Source organism: Megalobrama amblycephala, linkage group LG12 (genome assembly GCF_018812025.1).
Source record: "Megalobrama amblycephala isolate DHTTF-2021 linkage group LG12, ASM1881202v1, whole genome shotgun sequence".
Classification (NCBI taxonomy): domain Eukaryota; kingdom Metazoa; phylum Chordata; class Actinopteri; order Cypriniformes; family Xenocyprididae; genus Megalobrama; species Megalobrama amblycephala.
Genome location: NC_063055.1, coordinates 31,399,327 through 31,420,522, shown reverse-complemented (window position 1 = coordinate 31,420,522; position 21,196 = coordinate 31,399,327). Strand labels below are relative to the sequence as shown.

General features: G+C 36.1%; 1 protein-coding gene across 3 annotated transcripts; it reads left to right on the top strand.

Annotated features, from left to right (window-relative positions):
• Positions 1 to 1,487: 1,487 nt before the first annotated feature.
• Positions 1,488 to 18,917, top strand: rbm39b (RNA binding motif protein 39b). Of its 3 annotated transcripts, XM_048210592.1 has the most exons (18): positions 1,663 to 1,750; positions 2,072 to 2,131; positions 3,713 to 3,753; positions 4,119 to 4,180; positions 8,546 to 8,598; positions 8,694 to 8,885; positions 10,741 to 10,806; positions 10,921 to 10,974; positions 12,485 to 12,602; positions 12,713 to 12,865; positions 12,954 to 13,091; positions 13,183 to 13,248; positions 14,064 to 14,268; positions 14,403 to 14,483; positions 15,437 to 15,551; positions 15,657 to 15,762; positions 17,967 to 18,045; positions 18,150 to 18,917. In XM_048210592.1, exons 2-18 carry the CDS (start codon positions 2,088 to 2,090, stop codon positions 18,248 to 18,250), a joined length of 1,674 nt encoding a protein of 557 aa, XP_048066549.1. In that variant the 5' UTR covers positions 1,663 to 1,750; positions 2,072 to 2,087; the 3' UTR covers positions 18,251 to 18,917. The 3 variants fall into 3 exon arrangements, with proteins under 3 accessions (XP_048066548.1, XP_048066549.1, XP_048066547.1); XM_048210591.1 differs by lacking the exons at positions 3,713 to 3,753; positions 4,119 to 4,180 and having other exon boundaries at positions 1,488 to 1,750; XM_048210590.1 differs by lacking the exons at positions 1,663 to 1,750; positions 10,741 to 10,806.
• The last annotated feature ends 2,279 nt before the right edge of the window (positions 18,918 to 21,196 follow it).

Here is a 21,196-nt window from a genome sequence, read left to right as displayed (position 1 = left end):
TGATTGATGACACTTTCTCAAAACAGGTCAGTTATACATGGATTATTAAAAAAAAAAATGGAGAGGAGAGGAGCTGTGAAAGTGATTTTTTCCCCCCGGTTGTTTTGGATATCTTCCATTGAATTCCATTTTATATACATGTTGATGGTCTACACTGAATGTGAATGAGAGACACAAACACTTTAACTAGTAGCTAATGTACAACACCTTATCATGGCCTTATCTTTAAAACGGTTATGTGCCGTAGATGTTGGGAAATATTACTTAGGGGTAAATGGGGATATAGCCTAATATTAAATACAAGAGTGGTGGAGGCATGCCTGTAAAAGAAGAGGGAAGGCTATATAGATGATTCAATTTGAAAAGATGTATTTTTCCAAGTACAAAATGAAAAGGTGAAAAATATTTACTAAGAGACGAATAAGAACAATACAACAACAAACTAAGGTGGGAGTGAATAAATAAAACTAAACTATCAAAAGAAAATGTATTAAAGTCTTTAGCATAAAAAACACCCTAACTAAACTACTCTATCAAAATAAACAAAACAGAGGGTGTGGCACTCTCTCCTAAACCTAGTGTGTCTAGTTGGACGTTCCTATCTGGTGCCATCAGTGTATGTCGCTCGACTTACTTACCTGCTGCCTCCTTCCCAGCCAGACTTGAGAGGAGAGACAGAACAAACGCAGGTGTTTTAAAACTATACACTCTACATCCACAATACTAACACATTTCGGTCGAGTACACACATATACATTAACTCCAGCAACTGCAATAATCAAAAACACAAACACAAGCTAAAAAGGGGGTGTATACGAGCACACCAACAACGAAACACACACACAAAAATCTGTCTGTCTGTCGACAGGGCTGTAAATTACGGGTATTTATACTGGAATGTTGCAAGGTGATTGGCAGCGTGAACAGTGACGTCATATTGAAGAGTGACAGGCTGTTCGTCCAATAGAATCTGAAACACAAAAGCAGCTTTTAAAACAACAACAACAACAACAAACAGGTACATTAGATTAGATTACTTATTTGATATTGACTTCAACTGGCCAGTATATTTTAATAATAAGGATTTAACTGATTTAAAATATTTATCATTTAATTTTGCTTTAGAAAAACAGAGATAATAAGGAAGCAACATAAGAAAAACTATAGCCTATATATTACATTTATATAATATTAAATTAATATTACATTAATTTTATATATTATATTAATATTACATTTATTTTACATTAATATTAAGGTATATATTACACATGATGTATGACATTAATTTATATATTATATTTGATATTTACATGCTATGAAATGACTCCACCCGTGTTTACAAAACGCTAGTTTCTGTAATTCATGTGGGAATTATGCAATAACAGAGGTTTATCAACGAGGGTTTTCACAGAAACAAAAGCACTACACTCGAAAAAACACTCAAAATGCTCCTTGACTTTTATCTACATCACGAAGCGATAGGAAACCCTGCCCCCTATCAGCGTCCATTTTGGGGAAAGCAGGAAGTTGTCTTGTGGGGGGAAACCTCATGACAAACATAACTGAGCTTCTTAAATATCCACTGATATATACATCGTGATATCTTTTTGTTTGAATGATTGTTGGGTGTATTTGTTGCTCGTTTATAGGCGGATCTGACCGTTTATTTTGCAGTTGTGTTGAGTGTCAAACTTCACGCGCGCGTAGCAGAGGTCGCGACGACAACCGGAGTCCTAAATAAAACCAGGTAATATTTGCCAAAAGCAGTTCTTGGTCTAATTACGAGGTTGGTTCAGATTTAAATGTAAATATTACATAATTTACAGTATGCTGTCAGTCAGGATATGAGTGTGGCGTATAAATTAGCTGCTTATGTAATGCTGTTGTTATGCATCGAGAGCGTTTGCTGCAGAATCAAGCGTGTTATTTAAAGATCAGCAGCACCGCAGCTCGACTGTAAGATGGTTTGTTTCATCGATGTTGGAAGTACTAAAATAGAAGCGTGGACGATATGTTTTATAAGGTTGGATATGTTTGTAAACCGCTTGTTGCTTTTTTCCATTTACAGCAGGTCAGAATGGCGGATGACTTCGATGTTGAGGCCATGCTGGAAGCTCCTTATAAGAAGGTGGGTTGGTGGACGACCGGAAGTTGCCGGATCTCAATTTTTTTGTAGGCTTTAAATAATTAATTTACCCAAAATGAAAAACTGTTTACTCACCCTCACGTTGTTCCAATCCATGTGAATTTCATTCTTATGAGGAGCACGAAATGACAAATTCTGAAGATTACTCTGTCCCACTCTTAAAGGTTTAGTTCATTTTCAAATTAAAATTTCCTGATAATTTACTCACCTCCATGTCATCCAAGATGTCCATGTCCTTCTTTCTTTCTTCAGTCGAAAAGAAATGAAGGTTTTTGATGAAAACATTCCAGGATTTTTTCTCCATATAGTGGACTTCAATGGACCCCAAATGTATGAAGGTCAAAATTACAGTTTCAGTGCAGCTTCAAAGCGATCTACGCGATCCCAGACGAGGAATAAGGGTTTTATCTAGAGAAACCATCTATTTTATCCATAAATGCTCATCTTGAACTAGCTCTACTCTTCTTCTTCTCTATTTGAATTCCAGCAGTGTATATGCATCTAACTGTATTACTGCCCTCCACAGGTCAAAGTTTGAACTAAATTGTCATATACAATATGCTAGTGTAAGTATTATAACAATTAGTTCAAACTTTAACCTGTGGAGGGCAGTAATACACTTAGCAGTGTCTACACTGGTGGAATTCTAATAGAGAGGAAGAAGAGAGCTAGTTCAAGATGAGCATTTATGGTTAAAACGTATACAATTTTTTTTTTTTTTTTTTTTTTTTTTTTTTAGAAAATGAGCGATTGTTTTGCTAGATAAGAGCCCTATTCCTCGTCTGTTATCTTTTTAAGCCCTTTGAAGCTGCACTGAAACTGTAATTTTGACCTTCAACAGTTTGGAGGCCATTGAAGTCCACTATATGGAGAAAAATCCTAGAATGTTTTCATCAACAAACCTTAATTTCTTTTCGATTGAAGAAAGAAGGACATGGACATCTTGGATGACATGGGGGTGAGTAAATTATTAGGAAATTTTAATTTAAAAGTGAACTAATCCTTTAAAGGGCTAGTTCACCCAAAAATGTCCCTCAAGTTGTTCCAAACCTGTATGAATTTCTTTCTTCTGCTGAACACAAAAAAAAAGATATTTTGAAGAATATGGGTAACCGAACAGCCCCAGGGCCCCATTGACTACCGTTGTATTTTTCCCCACAAAAATCATTTCTTTTGTGTTCAGCAGAAGAAAGAAATTTATATAGGTTTGTAACAGCTTGAGGGCGAGTAAATGATGACAGAATTTTCATTTTTGGGTGAACTATACCTTTAAGAGCTACAAAAGAGGACTGAGCTTTCAAGCTTCAAAAAGGGTGAAAAGCACCATAAAAATAAGTATACATATAAGGCTTGTTTACACCTGGTCACTTCATGTGTTTTCACTGATCGGATAGCTATCTGATCTGTTAAAACTTTTCCATTACACTTGGCCACAAACGTGTCTCCGCAAAACGGATATAAATCCCATCTTCAATTCCCACGCCATATGCAAATTTAACAAGTTCACATCAACGAAAGCAACAGATATGAGCTGCATTTCATTTTTCGTCTGCTAATTTCAAGATCAAAACCGCAATTGGAGAAAGACAGAGGCATCAGCACTGGTAAGATAATTTAGTTTCACTACTTTTAATGAAGATGATTGTGTTTTAAGCATCTGCGACTTACTTTCAGTTTCATTTGCGGCAGTTTGCACGTCAGCTCTCTGAAGAGATACTCAGCTACTCATCTATTGTGCAGTAGCGTGTCATATGTGGCTATAACATACTGTCGCACGTTTATTTTATTTTTTTACGTTTTGGGAGGAGTAAAATTTACACATGTGGCTCCAACAGCCAAATGCATTTACACTTGTCCAGTTTGGAATGCGTCTCAAACCACCTCCTGAAGTGATTGGATTTAAATCGAAAGTCTCGAAATTGTTTCGGATTGTTCTGCATTTATACCTGGTCTTTTTACAATCTGATAGCTGTCCGACCAGAGAAAACGCATGAAGTGACCAGGTGTAAACAGGCCCAACAGTCGGGTTCCGTAAGTAAAATTCCCATTTATTTTTTTTCCATTGATTTTTTTTAAAAACAGACCTGCTATGAGTTTGTCATTCAGTGGTATATGCTTTTGTTAAAGCCATCAGCCTGCATTATTTTTTAAGTAATCATGAAAAGTGGAATTCTTGTTGAAAAACTACATTACCCATGATTCTGCAAAAAATCTCCTCCAATCATAGAATCACGCCAAAAAGAGCATGAAGCACTGCCTGTAACTACTTAAATAGTTGTCTATATATTCATATTTTACAATAAACTTAAAATATATATATACGTCAACATCAGTTTTATATATATCTCCATCACATATGCTTAATGGGATTGTAGTTCTTAGCCTCATTACAAAGTTTGTAATGTTATAATTCACCCTTTGCTAGTTTTATTAACAACTTATGTTACTTTTATGTTGATTTTGCATTATTATTATTATTATTATTATTATTATTATTTTTTTTTTTTTTTTTTTTTAGCTCATAAGTCCCAGTGCTCAATTCATTTTAATTGCAGAAATTCAGAGTTTCTTCTTTTATGTTTCTCAGAAGAAAGAAAGTAAGTCAGGTTTGGAACAACATGGGTGGATGACAGAATTTAAATTTGTATGTGACATGTGTGAACTGAACTCCTTGTGTTGACATATGGCTACTTAGAAACCCTGCATTTGTTGTCTGTGCCTGACTGAATGAGAAATGTATATGAGAAAGAGTTATGTTGTATAGTGTCATATCTTGAATTACAAATAAATGCCCGTCTATCTCTCTTTATAGACTTGCCTAATGATATCTCACCTCTACTCCCCTGAATACATCTTTGATTCCAGTGTGAACTGTGAAAAAAAGTAAGGTAGTAATTGCGCAATGTATTAATGTACTTTGATCCCTTAGGTAAAAAAACAAATAGACCGCCACCTTACACCACCAAATCTATTCGATTTCAGAACGGCGAGTGAATGGCAATAGATGAAACATAATGTGACATGGAGCAGAGACAGTATTCACCTTTCACTGATGTCACCATGAGTGAAAATCTGTTGAAGGTGAAACTATTGGAGTGGCATAAATATGTACACTACCTTTCAAAAGTTTGGGGTCGCTAATTTTTAAAAATATATATTTTTGAAAGAAGTGTCTTATATTCACTAAGGGTGCATTTATTAGATTAAAAAATATGGTAAAAACATTAATATTGTGAAACATTATTACAATTCAAAATAACTTTGATGTTTTAATATATTTTAAAGTGTAATTTATTGCTGTGATGGCAAAGCTTAAAGCTAACAGCACCTGTTACTCTACTTTTCAGTGTCACATGATCCTTAAAGGGTTAGTTCACCCAAAAATGAAAATAATGTCATTTATAACTCACCCTCATGCCGTTCCACACCCGTAAGACCTTCATTAATCTTCGGAAGACAAATTAAGATATTTTAGTTGAAATCCGATGGCTCTGTGAGGCCTTCATAGGGAGCAATGACACTTCCTCTCTCAAGATCCATAAAGGTACTAAAAACATATTTAAATTCATGTGAGTACAGTGGTTCAATATTAATATTATAAAGCGACGAGAATATTTTTGGTGCGCCAAAAAAAAAACAAAATAACGACTTATAAAGTGATGGCCGATTTCAAAACACTGCTTCAGGAAGCATCGGAGCATAATGAATCAGTGTATCGAATCTGCTGTTCGGAGCGCCAAAGTCACGTGATTTCAGCCGTTGGCAGTTTGACACTCGATCTGAATCATGATTCGACACACTGATTCATTTGTGCTCCGAATCTTCCTGAAGCAGTATTTTGAAATCGGCCATCACTTTATAAGTCGTTATTTTGTTGTTTTTTTGTTGGCACACCAAAAATATTCTCGTCGCTTTATAATATAAATATTGAACCACTGTACTCACATGAACCGATTTAAATATGTTTTTAGTACCTTTTATGGATCTTGAGAAAGGAAATGTCATTGCTCCCTATGGAGGCCTCACTGAGTCATCGGATTTCAACTAAAATATCTTAATTTGTGTTCCGAAGATTAACGAAGGTCTTACAGGTATGGAACGGCATGAGGGTAAGTAGTAAATGACAGAATTTTCATTTTTGGGTGAACTAACCCTTTAAGAAATCATTGAAATATACAAATTTTATCAATTTTAAAAACAGCTGTGCTGCTTAATTTTTGAGGAAGCTTTAATACTTTAATGATTTTTTTAAATAGAAATGTTTTGTAACATTATAAATGTCTTTACTGTCACTTTTGAACATTTTAATAGATCCTTGCAGAATAAAAGAACTAATTTCTTAAAAAACAAACAAAAAAAAACTTACTGACCTCAATTCTCCTTTAAATTAATTTTAAGTTTATGAATATGAATACTGTCTCTCTACCCAGTCTTGTGATGGTCTCTAAAATCGTTGGTTTGTGCATGCCCTTTTTAGTAATATCTCTTTATCTTAAAGGGGTCATGAACTGCATTTTTTTTATAATGTTTCCTGAGGTGCACGTATAATGTTAATATGATTTTTACATCAAAAATGGTCATAATTTAGAAATAAAAGGCCATTTTCTACTCTAGATTTGGACGCTCTTTTGGAAGGGGCTTGTCTGCTGTGAGACTTCAGTGTAAATGCCTACTGCTATGATTAGCCAACATTGTTGCATATGAAACAAGTATTACATGTGGCACTCTGTCGAAAACCTTTACCACGTTTTTACTATTACAGTTGTCGAGATTAACTAATTGTGAAAAGTGCTGATTAAAGCATTATATTTGGATGTACTGTCGTGGCATGAAAGCTTGCAGCGATGAGCATTGTAGCATATGACAGACATGTCCGTTCAGCGCATTAATGCAGTGATCTCGTCATTGCAACTCGATTTCTGCACTCTCACAAATGCTTTTATCATGACTAACAGTGCAAACATTATGTAAAAAAGAGATTCATTGTGCAGTGTAGACAGCGTCATCGATCATAGTGGGAGTTTTGGCGAGAGTCCAGAACTCGGATAAACTCGCATCGCACTGTGTGATTGACAGCTCCAGCGATTATAAAGGCAGCGTTCTTTGATCGCTTTCTGTGTATATAATTTAATCACAAATTAAATAATAGATTGCTTTCATGCTACTAAGGGAAACAATGTCAAGTTGACTGTTTAGTCACTGGCTTGATTTACTGACGCATAAACAGCAATAAACAGTTTTGAGACAAAGAACGTTGTGACTGTACATGAATCATTGCATATCAGAAATCACTGATCACAGATTAGGCATTGAATTAACACGGTTACTTGCATATTGTTTGCAAAGCTGCGCCGAAATTGTGACTAATTTACCTAAGAATCCAAAATGTACCAAACAAACAATGTTCCGATAAGACATTTACATAGTTGAAAATAAATAAGCACTTTTTAGTATTCTTTGGATGGTAATGTTATTTTTAGTCCAGTGATCCTGTATCTTCTCTCCTTCTCATCTCACTAATGCGCCAGTCGGCAGGGCCAAAGATGTGATGATGTAGATGTAGGCGTCTGATTCTGCAGAGATGGTCTTTCGTCGCACTATTAAAAAAAAATCCGAAATGACTTGTTTTCAGAGCTTGGTTTCAATAAAAGCTGTTTTTGGACTAACAAAGACGTTTTGAGTTCTGAAACTTCTTAAATGACCTTTTGCATGTTAAAAGATCAAGGGAAATTAGATTTCTCAATTCATGACCCCTTTAAAACTGAATCACCCAATAATCATTTCTATCATTAAATATAAATAGAATTTTTATGCTTTTCTAATTAACAACAAATAAGTGCCACTCTTAGTTGTAAAAATGAGGCAAATGCAGGAAAAAAACCCTGAAAATCTTTTGATGAGGCTTTAAGTTGTATCTTTTTTTTGGCTGACTTTGATGCGGTGTCTTTTGGGAGGCGATATGACTAAGCCGTGTAAATCCCTGTCTGCTTCAGGACAAGCTGTGAGACAGAGATGGCATCGAGCTCTCACAGTCCAACAGCGCTAACTGGAGAAGATCACATGGACTGACATCCTCGACTCTGGAATGCCCTTTAGCATCTCTATAGCATGACAACAGCAAGACTTAGGCTTAAAATAGCAGGGTACCTATACTGATACTGATAGTTTTCAAACGATGAAGACTATCCCAGCCAACATCTTGTGAAGAACAGACCATTTGATTATATTCAATTTGCACACGCTTTTCTCCAAAGTGATAAAATGAGGACAACCAAGCAATTATCATGAAGGAGCCAACAATAGTAGCATTTCTGTCTTCTCTCTTATCCCCCTCCCCTCTCCAATTCCAGTGTTTCCTCTCCATCCTCATGTTGTTCTTTTGTCAATCCTGTTCAGGGTGAAAGCAAGTCTTCTAGCGCCAATGGTCATAATGAGGAACGCAGCAAAAAGTAAGCAAAAACTCTCTGTATTCTGTTCGTTCATCTTACTTTTAAGTTTTTTTTTTTTTGTGTGTAAATGAAATTGTGGGTCATTTTCCCGGTAGGAAAAGACGCAGCAACAGTCGTAGTCCGAGTCCAGGCCGCCGGAGGAGTAGAAGTGGAGGGCGCAAGAAGAGCCGAGAACGACGCAAGAGCCGCAGCCGTGAGCGAAGACGTTCACGAAGCAAAGAGCGCAAACGTTCAAGATCCCGCAGCAAGGATCGTGGTGGACGTTATCGTGGACGCAAAAGCCCCTTGTGAGTTTAACCCCTGATCACTCAATTAAGAGGATATATCTTATTTTTCTAAGTGCAGCTTTGTCTTTGTAGAGTTCAAGTTTGGTGGATTTAAAATGGTTGACTGTAAGAACAGGACAAAGCAAATGTCCTGTTCAACATCTAATGTCAAATGTTCGGCTATCTCTTTTGAATTCAGGGTTGTAAAAACCCAAAAATGAAAATTCTGTCATTTACTTACCCTCACGTTGTTTTGAACCCATAAGACTTTCGGTACACATATGAAGATATTTTAATATTCTCTCTCATCGTGTCTGTCCCTTCACTGAAAGCTCTAAGCTATATTTTTACTCAAATATAAACAGATACATAGAGCTCATAAAATATGGTAAACAGAAGCTCAAATCTCATTGGTTCTCGTGTCAAGCAAAGATGATTAGAAGTCATACAGGTATGGAGGGTGAGTAAATGATAACAGAATTTTAATTTGTGGGTGAACTATCCCCAATTTGAATTTATTGCTACATGTTGTGTATTTGGAAAGCACATCATAGTTTGTTGTAACTAAAATGTGGCCAGTGTCTTGCTTAATGTGCATGTGCTTTGCTAAGAATGCAGAAGTACTTTAATCTTGCATTGCTTTATGGCACATTGCTGTGAGAATTTTGCTGTATTTTTGGAGATGCATTTTTTTTATTTTTTTATTTATTTTGAGGAATTCTGAAAATAGAAAACCGGGAGGCGACGTCTATCCAGGCCTACTGTGTTCTGGTTCATGGGGGCCACCTTAACCACAAGTTTACTGGCCAATTGGAGTCATTGGAGTCAAATTTTTTCAGGGTGCTTTCACACTAGCACTTCAGAATTCGGTTCGTTTGGAGGAGTGTGTGTGTCCTCACTGATGCACTCCAAGCAGAGAGAATGTATATCTAATTTCTGCCCCTCTTCAGCAGAAACGGTCTCCCGCGTTCTTGAGAACATATGCAGTACATTCATGCAGATAGAACCAAAGGTTAAAAATGAACAACAAAAGTGATACAGGCAACTCTATCCATTTTGGCACCTTCTCCTCAATAGCCGTTACTTAGTAACATGGGTACGCGGCTGCAGCTTGATGACGCAAGTGTACCGTGGTTTGGACCCAAATAAAATAATGTGAACAGAGAACAGCGGGGGATGGGGGCAGGGGAGCAATCGAGCTCTGGTTCGGACCAAGCATTTGAAAAAGTGAAAGCACCCTTATTGACCATGGTTCCAGAAGTTTTTTTATAATATAATATCATATCATATCATATATCATATCATAATGTTCTTACAGAGCAAACAGTGATTGCCCACTTCTTCAGTGACCATGGTTCCTGAAGTATTTTTTTCCCATACATTTTCTAGAATATATGGGGGTAATATAATAATATTAACAAATATATATATATATATATGTGTATATATAAAATATTGATTAATATAATATAATTTTATTGATTGCTCAGCTCTTATACCATGATTCTTGTTTTCATGGTAACAGCAATGTCATCTCTGATTGGTAGATTTAAGGAGGATCTCCATTCAGGATTATGGGTAGTGTAGTTCTCCACCTGAATTCGGCTATTTGTTTTGATTTCTAAAGAATCTAAAATCACACTTGTCTTCTACCAAAGCCAATATAATCACACAACGTTACAGCTCATGTTAGGTCTGATTTGGGTTATTATTATTTATTTATAATAAGAGTTATATTATTATTTTTTAAAACTACATTTGGTTTTCACTGGATACTTGCCCCCTTGCACCAGTATGTAGTAGCCCTCGCATGGCCACAGTGGCTGAAAGTTGACTGGTTTAACACTGAGACAAACCCTTGTTTTATATGTCATAGTATGGGGCCGAAATTAAATGGTGGTCCCGGAGGGAAGACCGGCCCACAACATTTCACCAAACACAGGTGATCTCATCTGTGACTCTTGCTGCCTGTTTTGAGCTGAATGTGTGTGTTTGTCTTGAGTAATCATACACGGATGAGTAATAAACACAGACTGATGACATATTTTGATTCTAGTCGCAGGCGCTCTCGGAGCAAAAGCCCGTTTAAGAAGGACAAAAGCCCCGTCAGGTGAGACACTCATCACACTCTGCTGTAGTACTGAAGTATTTCCACAAGTTATTCCATAAGCCATTTTATTTTAAATGACACTAGATAAGGCAGAGCGAAATCTGCCACCATGGTGCACTTAAAATAAGAATAGGAACTGAAAGTGGTGGATGCAGTTATTTTTAAAAGGTGTTAACTGTTCACCTTCTGTCTCACAGTAATACTGTACCTCAAGTCTACAGCTCTTGGTGAACTTGATATAAACTTCATTTAATGTGTTATTGTTTAAATGAATTGTTGTTCAAAATAATCAATAAAAAGAACACATACTTAAAAATGTCATTTTAATAGAGTATATTACAGTTCATTTGGCCTGACATGAAAACATTTTAAAAAGTTTTTGTCCTATTCAAAATCATAGACAGTAAAAAATAAATTGTTATTGTATATTATATGTTAAATTTATTAAAGGGTTAGTTCACTTTCAAATGAAAATTGCCCCAAGCTTTACTCAGCCTCAAGCCATCCTAGGTCTATATGACTTTCTTCTTTCTGATGAAGACAATCAGAGAAATATTAATAAATATCCTGACGCATCCGAGCTTTATAATGGCAGTAATGCACTACCAAACGAGTATGAGCTGAAGAAAGTCAGTGTCTCCATCCACATCCATCCATCAAAAACATATTCCACATGGCTCCGGAGGCAGTCTGGTGGAAGCTGGATATTTTACTTCATAACTTGTCAGGATATTTATTAATATTTCTCTGATTGTCTTCGTCAGAAACAAGAAAGTCATATACACCTAGGATGGCTTAAGGGTGAGTAAAGCTTGGGCTAATTTTCATTTGAAAGTGAACTAATCCTGATTCACTCCCAAACAGTTGATCTCAATTATTAGTATCAGATTTACTACAAAATCTGAGTTGATTATCAAAATTAAGGGCTATCTGGATCTACAGATGTCATTGATATAATTATTAATGTTGTTCACAATAGTCAAAAAGTACAAAAATACACAATGTATTATTTTAATAGAGAATGTTAAGGTCCATTTGGCCTGATATGAAAAAAGTATAATATAATTTATTATTGTTAGCGATTTCTGAGAGATGCTGTTAAAAGTGGATCAGACCAAGCGCCACAACACACATGTAGCCAATCAGCATTGTCCACTCATAATGGGCAAGGAGAGAGAGTGAGCAAAAGGGAGATTCGAAGAGACTGTAGAAAGAGAGATGGTTGAGAGACATTACAAAAATAAGATTAAGATTAACTGTGTATTGGATTATACAGAACTCAGAACATGATTTTTATTGTCATTGCAATATATTTTAGCGAAGGGATATGAATTCAAACCTAGTAGTTTATATTGTACATGAAAATCTTTATCAAATGGCTATGATCTTTATTTATGATTACAGAATGGCTTATGTTGTGGGAATGTCCATCAGAGATTAATTTGCCTTTATTTCCATAGGGAACGACTTGTGTTTCAGTGATTGATGACCTGTGTGTTTCTTCAAACAGGCAACCGATAGATAATCTAAGCCCAGAAGAGAGAGACGCCCGTACAGTGTTCTGCATGCAGCTCGCTGCCAGAATTAGACCCAGAGATCTGGAAGAATTCTTCTCTGCAGTGGGAAAAGTATGATGCCCCAGATTAAAGCACACTTGGTTGTGATCCCTTTTTCTCCCCATTTACCGATGTTAAATGACAAATACAACACATGAGAGCTTTTATATCCATCTTTTAAGGTCCGTGACGTGAGGATGATCTCAGATAGAAACTCTCGGAGGTCAAAGGGCATTGCCTACATTGAGTTTGTGGAGGCCACATCAGTACCGCTGGCAATCGGCCTGACGGGGCAGAGAGTTCTGGGAGTACCTATCATAGTCCAGGCCTCGCAGGTCAGAGCATTAACACGATGAAAATCCGCTGTCTGTTTACTAATCCAATGCATTTGAATCATTTTGTTGAATTGTTTGTATATTTCAGGCTGAGAAGAACAGGGCTGCAGCCATGGCCAGCATGCTTCAGAGAGGTGGTGCAGGGCCCATGCGGCTGTACGTTGGCTCCCTGCACTTCAATATAACTGAGGACATGCTCAGGGGCATTTTTGAGCCATTTGGAAAGGTGTGTTTGGCATTTGAATTGGTTTTGCATGCATAAGCAGTTAAACCAGGATAAAACTAACATGGAGTGAATGTTATTTTTGTCGTTTCAGATTGAGGGCATCCAGCTAATGATGGACAGTGAGACGGGCAGGTCGAAAGGATACGGCTTCATATCAGTGAGTTCATATACTGTAAATATATATATGACAGTGGATGACTAGTCAAAAATTCTGATCCTTCCTTATTGGTCCTTCGTGTTTGTGAGTAGGTCTGCACAATTTGAGGAAAGAATATAATTGCAGTTTTTCTAATAAAAAAAATGTGATTGCACTGCAGTGTAAAAAGCAATATATATTTTAAAATATCCAGGTTTGCTGTGCTTGTTTGTGAACTGCACAGTTTGGCCAAATATATAAATATATAAACAGTTTGTCTATTTATATATTTATATGACTACATATTAATAATGGTAACACTTTACAATAAGGTTCATTTGTTAACATTAGTTAATGTATTAACTAACAACTAACCATGAGCAATACATTTGTTACTGTATTTGTTAATCTTTGTTAAAGTTAGTTAATAAAATACAGTTGTTCATAGTTTGTTCATGTTAGTTTGCAGTGCATTAACTAATGTTAAATACAACATTTGATGTACAAGTAAATGTTGTAATTAACATTAACAAAGATTAATAAATGCTGTAGAAGTGCAGTTCATCATTAGCTCATGTTAACAAATGTTGTTAACTAATGAAACTTATTGTAAAGTGTTACCATAATAATAATAATCTTTGTGATTTACCTTTGTGATTTAATAATTGTACAAATATTTAGTTATTCATTCAGCCCTAGTTATGAGGTCATTATTGTGATTATTTGAATTTTTCCAGCTTTTTTATATATATATAAATGTTCTGACTTTCATTTAAAAAAGACAAGGACAGTTCTATTTCACCATTCTCATGCTGATTGGATATCTGTTTGTGCAGTTTGCAGATGCAGAATGTGCTAAAAAAGCCCTGGAGCAGCTAAATGGTTTTGAGCTTGCAGGGCGGCCAATGAAGGTGGGTCATGTTACCGAGCGTTCGGATGCCTCATCGGCCAGCTCCTTCTTGGACAACGATGAGCTGGAGAGAACTGGCATTGACTTGGGCACGACGGGTCGCCTTCAGCTGATGGCAAGACTCGCAGAAGGTACAGATTGAACCCTGCGTGTTACTGTCTCTCAAATGTGCCAATGACTGATTCAAACTACTTGTGTATTGCTTATTTCAAATGACATTGCATTGTTTTGTACTCATTGAAATGTGTCTCTGGGATGTTTTTAGGCACAGGACTGCAGATTCCTGCCGCTGCCAAGCAGGCTTTACAGATGAGTGGTTCTGTGGCGTTTGGAAATCTGGCAAATGGTGTGTCTTTGAGTCATTTTTATATTCCTATCTTAGAATCCATTGAGTTGAATGGGCTGTGTATCTTCATCTAAATGCCTTTATCTAAACAAAAAGCAGAATCTGGTCTATATGGCAGATACAGAGAGTAACCATGTCATATTGCATCTTTTGCTTTAATATAAACCTTCATCTGAGAAAACAGATAAACAGATCTTCATCAACCTCATTGTACTTATATCTCATTCATCTAATCGATTTCGATCGACTCGATCGATTTCTAGAAACCCATAATGAGGCTTTGCGACTTAAAATGTTGCATATGGATACGTTCACACTGCAAGCCATAGTACTCAATTCTGATTTATTGCTAAGATCTGGGGGTTTTTTTGACTGGTCACATTATTTTTTAAATACAGTAAAACAGTTTTGAGTGTGAACAGGTCATGATCCTGAACTGACTCACATGCGCAAAAGTAACAAAAACAAAGACGGCATGCAGCACACTGTCATACGGAAGTAAACTGTCACATGAACTCCAATATGACTGTTCATACCGAAGTCTTATTGCAAAATATCAGACCTGTATCTGATTAAGGACCACATATGGAAGTGGCCCAAATCAGAATCAAAAAGATTAGATTCCATGTGGTTTGACCTGTTCACACTGTTCAAAAAAAAAAATCAGATCTGAGTCACAAGTAAGCAAAAAAATCTGATTTGAGCCACCTTTGCCTGCAGTCTGAACGTAGCCTACACGGCTGATGTGATTAATTTGAAGTACACTGAGGCCTTGAGAATTTGCCTCTGGAGGAGATTCGACAAATCCAAACAGAGCTTGTTGACCTGCTGTTCTGTTGCCGCCATTTATTTGTTCTTCAGAAGGCTTATAGCAATTTTTTTTTGACTAGCGACAGTCATTCTTTGCGCACCTGTGGTAGTAACAGTTTTTTGTGTGTTTGTGCCGCTTACAGCCTCAGCCGCACCTCCTCTTATTCCCAATCCGGGGATGAACCAAGCTATGAACCTTCCAACCCAGCCTCTGGCCACACACTGTTTACAGCTCTCCAACATGTTCAGTCCACAGACGTGAGTTGCACTAATTATTAAAACTTTCTTTGTTGACATGGTGTATGTGATGTCAAATAAGATGTGTCTTGGTTAAAAGAAACTTCTTGATACATTGCTTTGTAGGGAAAACGAACCTGGCTGGGACATGGAGATACGGGATGATGTCATCGAGGAGTGCAAAAAACACGGAGGAGTTGTTCACATATACGTTGACAAGAACTCTGCTCAAGTAAGTAAGCTATAAAAGTCTACAAAATGAAAAGTCGGTCAAAATTGCAGCTTTTTAAAATATAAAAACTGATAACCCTCCTAATGCATTTGGGTTCATTTTGACCCAGAAGAGGTACATAAAAATCCATAATTTTTAGTACAAAAATGAAACTTTGGATCTTTTAAGACTTTTTTTTTATTTTATTTTCAGAATTTTAAAAGAAAAAATGAGATATAAACGATGATATAAAAGAGATATAACAATTTAAACTAAAATAAATTGCTACCTATCTTTTGCATTGGGTCTGTTTTGACCTGAAAGTGAACTATGGCTTTACATGTGTAATTATATTTATTTTATTTATTTATTTTTTTTTACATCTATTAGTTTGATTTGTCTCAGATTACTTTATGCAAGTAAAATGAATATATTTTCAATATTTCAGTAATTCAGTGTCAATAATTCAGTAATTTCAATAATTTTATTGATGTTGTTTTACTGTTTTGTTAGAAAAAGAATGTATAGTGTTCATAAATTTAGACATTTGTTTTAAGTTCAAAGGAATTTAATTAAATCCATTTAAGTCAATGGAGTTTATACTGGTAATTCTCATATGTACTTTATAAATTTCATAAAATAATATATATATTGAAATACATTTCCTCATAATTATTGATAAAATATGTATTTTCTTTCATCAGACAATTTTTGTTTGTAACATTTTAATTTTCAAAGAATTTCATTTTTTTTAAAGGGGCTCTATGTAGGAATGACACCCAGTGTTCAAAATAGGTACTGCAGTCCAAATTCAAAGTATTGTTTGGCCCGCCCCCTCGTTCAAAGACGGGGGTTGCCAGCTTTTACAGCATATGGTTGCCAGCAACAATAGGGAGCGCAATTGACAATGAAAGCTGAGGAGACTTAAACACTGTAAGCTGATGAGTTGATTTATCTGTTTTGATATGCTGTTGTTCATAGAGATATTTAGATGGATTTAGAGGCTTTTTAGTAGAGATGCACCGATTGCAATTTTCTTGGCCAATTCTACTTAACCGGAGCGAATGAGACGAGTGAGAGAGAGGAGGCGCCCACGTGGGTGTGTGTCACTTCACCGTGACAGTGAAGAGAGCAAGAATGCGCAGCTGACGTTATTGCCTGATTCTCTTACCCAGTTTGTTTGCTGGTTTCCATGGCTGCAATATGCGGCGTTTTCCGCCAACTGGCAACCTGTGGTGTTGAAATACTATTGGATAAACCGCAGCACACAGTTTCACAGAGACCAACACACGGAACGCACATTTTCAAAGTAGAATATCTGGCTGTAGCATTGTTTTTCTGAGAAACAAGTAGGTGAACTTAGCATGTTTCCTAAATATCTGCAAACATATTAGGGTATTTTTATGGTTTATTAAAGTAAAAATCTTACATAGAGCCCCTTTAATAAAAAGAAGTAAATTAAGTAATAGCATGGTAAAAACATAACATTCAAAACATAAAGGTGCAATGTGTCAATTTTTGAGGATCTATTGACAGAAATGCAATATAATAAACATAACTATGTTTTCAGCGGTGTATAAAGACCTTTTATAATGAACCGTTGTTTTTATTACCTCCATACACTGTTGGGTCTACTTAAATGTTAAGTCACCATTTTGCGCAGACATGTTTCTACAGTAGCCCTAAATGGACAAACTGCTCTACAGAGCGCGTTTGATTGACTAGCTAATCTTCTGTCTCAGACGATGGCATATTTGTCCTGTGTTGGCCACCGCAGCTTCTCTGTATTGCAATTCGCAACCTCACTGCTAGATGCTGCTAAAAATGTACACACTGCACCTTTAATTTTTTTTTGCACTTTCACTTATTAATGAGAAGTAACTGATCAGATAAACAATATGGTTTTACTTGAAAAATATTAAGTTATGACTAAAGCTTATGTTGGATCCAAACAGGTGTAGGCAAAGTTTTTTTTTTTTTTTTTTTTTTAAATGCATTAGGTGGGTTAATATGCGGTCTTGTTACTTCACCTATGACCGGTCATAATGTTGTGGCTCATCAGTGTATACATACATACATAAACATGTAAGGGCAAGTCTCACATATATGCATTTTTTTTTTATGTTTTTGTGAGACTCACTCTTACATTTTAGGGCCTAAGATCATCCAAGCCTTTCTTATTTTCCCCAATATGACAAATCCTCACTCTTTCTCTTGTTTGGCAGGGAAATGTTTATGTAAAATGTCCAACCATCCCAGTAGCAATGGCTGTTGTCAGCGCTCTGCACGGGCGGTGGTTTGCAGGTAAACCTGTCCCATTTTCTCCCGTCTTCAAAGTTTTTCTCTTTAATAGACTGCCTTGCATGGGCTATGCGTGACATTAATCGCAATCTATTTCCTTTTTACAGGTAAAATGATCACAGCTGCCTACGTGCCCCTCCCTACATACCATAACCTGTTTCCAGACGCTGCCACAGCCACGGAGCTCCTGAGGCCCATGCACCGGTGATCCAGCCCATCGCTTTGGCTCGGACCCCTGCCACCCACTGACCCTGCTTCATCTGGAACCCCAATGCATCCGTACTCCTTCCCAATTGAACTGCTGTGGGCCTGAGACAGTCCTGTCACTGAGGGCCACTTAATGTATGAAGTTAGATTTCACAGTTGGACAGCATTTTCAGTCTCGTAATGGCAAAAGCAAACTTCAGACCAGCTCTCAGCTTTATGTACAGTGGTATATTGATAAGTGAAAACCTGTAACATCCGTCACCCTCTCTAGATGAGTTCTTGACTCTTGAAAACCAGTTTTGAAGATTCTGGGGGTTTTTTTAAAGTTATTTGACCGTCTTTCTCTTTGTTTTTGTAAGGATAGAAAGGTTTCTTCAGCTGTTTGGTCGTCAAGTCAAGGAAAATTTTCACTGTCTTCATCTTTTCAAGACAGACATTGTGTTGTGAGCTATTGGTTCATTTTTCATTCTGGTTCTTCACTTTTAAGCAACAAAAGACAACCAAAAAAATGTTTTTTTTTTTTTTGTTTGTTTTTTTTTTTTTTCTTCTGGAGAGTCTACTCGAGCTGTTTAGCTTTCTAAAACATTGAATTTATAACTTTTCATAATCAAGAATTGATTTTTCTAAAATCTTCTACGATTAAAAGACTTTCACAACACTGTGTAAAATGAGTTTTGTCTTTGTATTCATGATGATATGATGTGTTGTTGGATATCCTGAACACCTCTAGAGGGAGCTGGTAGTTTGTGTTCATTGAATAAGGATGTTTTTGTAAGTATTGAACGGATAGTTCACCAAAAAATGGAAATTCTGTCATTTAATGACCCCCATGTGGTTCCAAACCCATATGACTGACTTTCTTCTGTGGAATAATATATATATTATTCCATTATTATATTATTAATATATATAATATATAATAAAATATATATATATATATATATATATATATATATATATATATATATAAAAAATCCATAATATGGAAATCATTGGTCACCAAAGCTGTTTGGTTACCAACATGATATCAAAAAATACAATCTTCTGCAGAAAAATGAAAGAAGAAAGTAAGTCATATGGGTTTGGAATCACATGAGGCTGAATATATGACAGCATTTTCATTTTTTGGTGAGCTATATTTTTAAAGTCACCATGAAATCAAAACAGACAATTCTAGTTTTTGTTTTTGTTTGTTTTTGTTTTATGGAATATTGCAGTATTATAAACAATTTATCCATGCACATCTTAATATATATTTTAATTCATGTTCCCTCATAATCTTTAATCAAAATAACTTCCCCTCCCTCTTGCAGTGACATCTCTTCTCCGATCACAGCAATAGCAAACCACAATGATCCAATGATCTAATTAATTCCCGATGGACAAAATCAAGTCCCGCCCTACATTTTTTCTTGTTCGAGAAGCCGTTTCATTTGTATACGTCACAATAGGGAAGAAAAGACTCAGAATTTCTGTTTCATGCCGATATTAAAACACTATTGTCTGGCTGAGTATGGTGGAAAATTATAATATGACATGACTATTTTTTTTTTTTTTTTATTATTATTAGTATGAAGATCAAACCTAGATAGTTTTTCTAAACATTAATATTAAAAAATACTATCCAAAATTAACATAAAAATGTTTACCAGTAAATGTGTTTGTGTTGTGTTTCTCCAATATAAAATCAAAACGATCTTTTATCTACTTTTAAATAGCCATGCTATATCTAGAATCTCGATGACAGCGCTGCACACTTGAATGAACTTGCACTGCTTTAGTTATTTCAAAGGTGCAGTGAGTTATTGTATTGCATCTTGAAATTTAATATTAACCTTAATCAGAGACAACAGTTTAATATAAAACTCTGCTAGATGTTCATCTCAAAAGATAAACATTGGAGAAATGTAGCCCTCTATCAAATTCACTGTAATTACAACTCAAGAGTCAATCAATTCCAGAATCCCATAATGGAGCTTTGGGGCTTAATGAAATATTGCATGTAGCTGGTTAATTTGGTTTATTTGAGGTACACTGAAACCTTGGGAATTTGCCTCAGGTGGTCACTCAGATCTGACAAATCTGAGCTGCTAAAGCCAAACCTACTCTTCTGCCCAATCACAGGATAAACCAGCTCATCTACAGGCATTATTCCAAATTTCCCAGACAACAAAATATTAAATGGGATGTGTCTCAGCTAAATGAAAGCAGTGGCGATTTTTTTTTCTCTGTGTGAGCCAGATATCATATATGTGTGGATGTGCTGCAATGCCTGAGCAATAAACCTTTCAGCCAATCAGAATCAAGTATTCAGACAGACAATAACATAATGGTGTATAATTCTAATAAACTTAAAGGGATAGTAAACCAAAAATGAAAACATGTACGACTTTCTTTCTTCGGTGGATCTCAAAAGAAGATATGTTGCCGACCAAACAGTTTTGGTTACGCTGGAAAAAAAAACCCCAATGAGATATTTCTCAAAATATGTTCCTTTTGGACTTCCAGGACCAGAAACTTGGAGAAACATTGATTTAGTGGCTGCAGAAACTTCATCTGAGTTTCTAAAACAACAAAGGAAAAGGTTCAGGTGTCAGTGTGGGTTGAATGCAGATTATAGAACATCCACTGAAAGAGGACACAGTGTTCTTCAAAATGTTCAGCTTTTACGTCATCCCTCAGTGGACCAGCAGACTGGAGTTCTGTGAGACTTCTGTAAAGTGTCCAGAACCCCACAGACCATGACATAACATTAGCAGCCAAGACGTTTTTTTGGCACAGTGTCTCTGCTACTGCCTTTGAGGAATTCTGCTCTCATCTGTGATAGTAAATCAAATGTGAAATTAAATCGGCCAGACCTCAGACAGACCTTATGGTCTGCCAGTCAATCTGCGTCATCTCAGTGAGTCTGAAAAACTGTTGAGAGTAGAGGCAGCTTCAGTTGTTT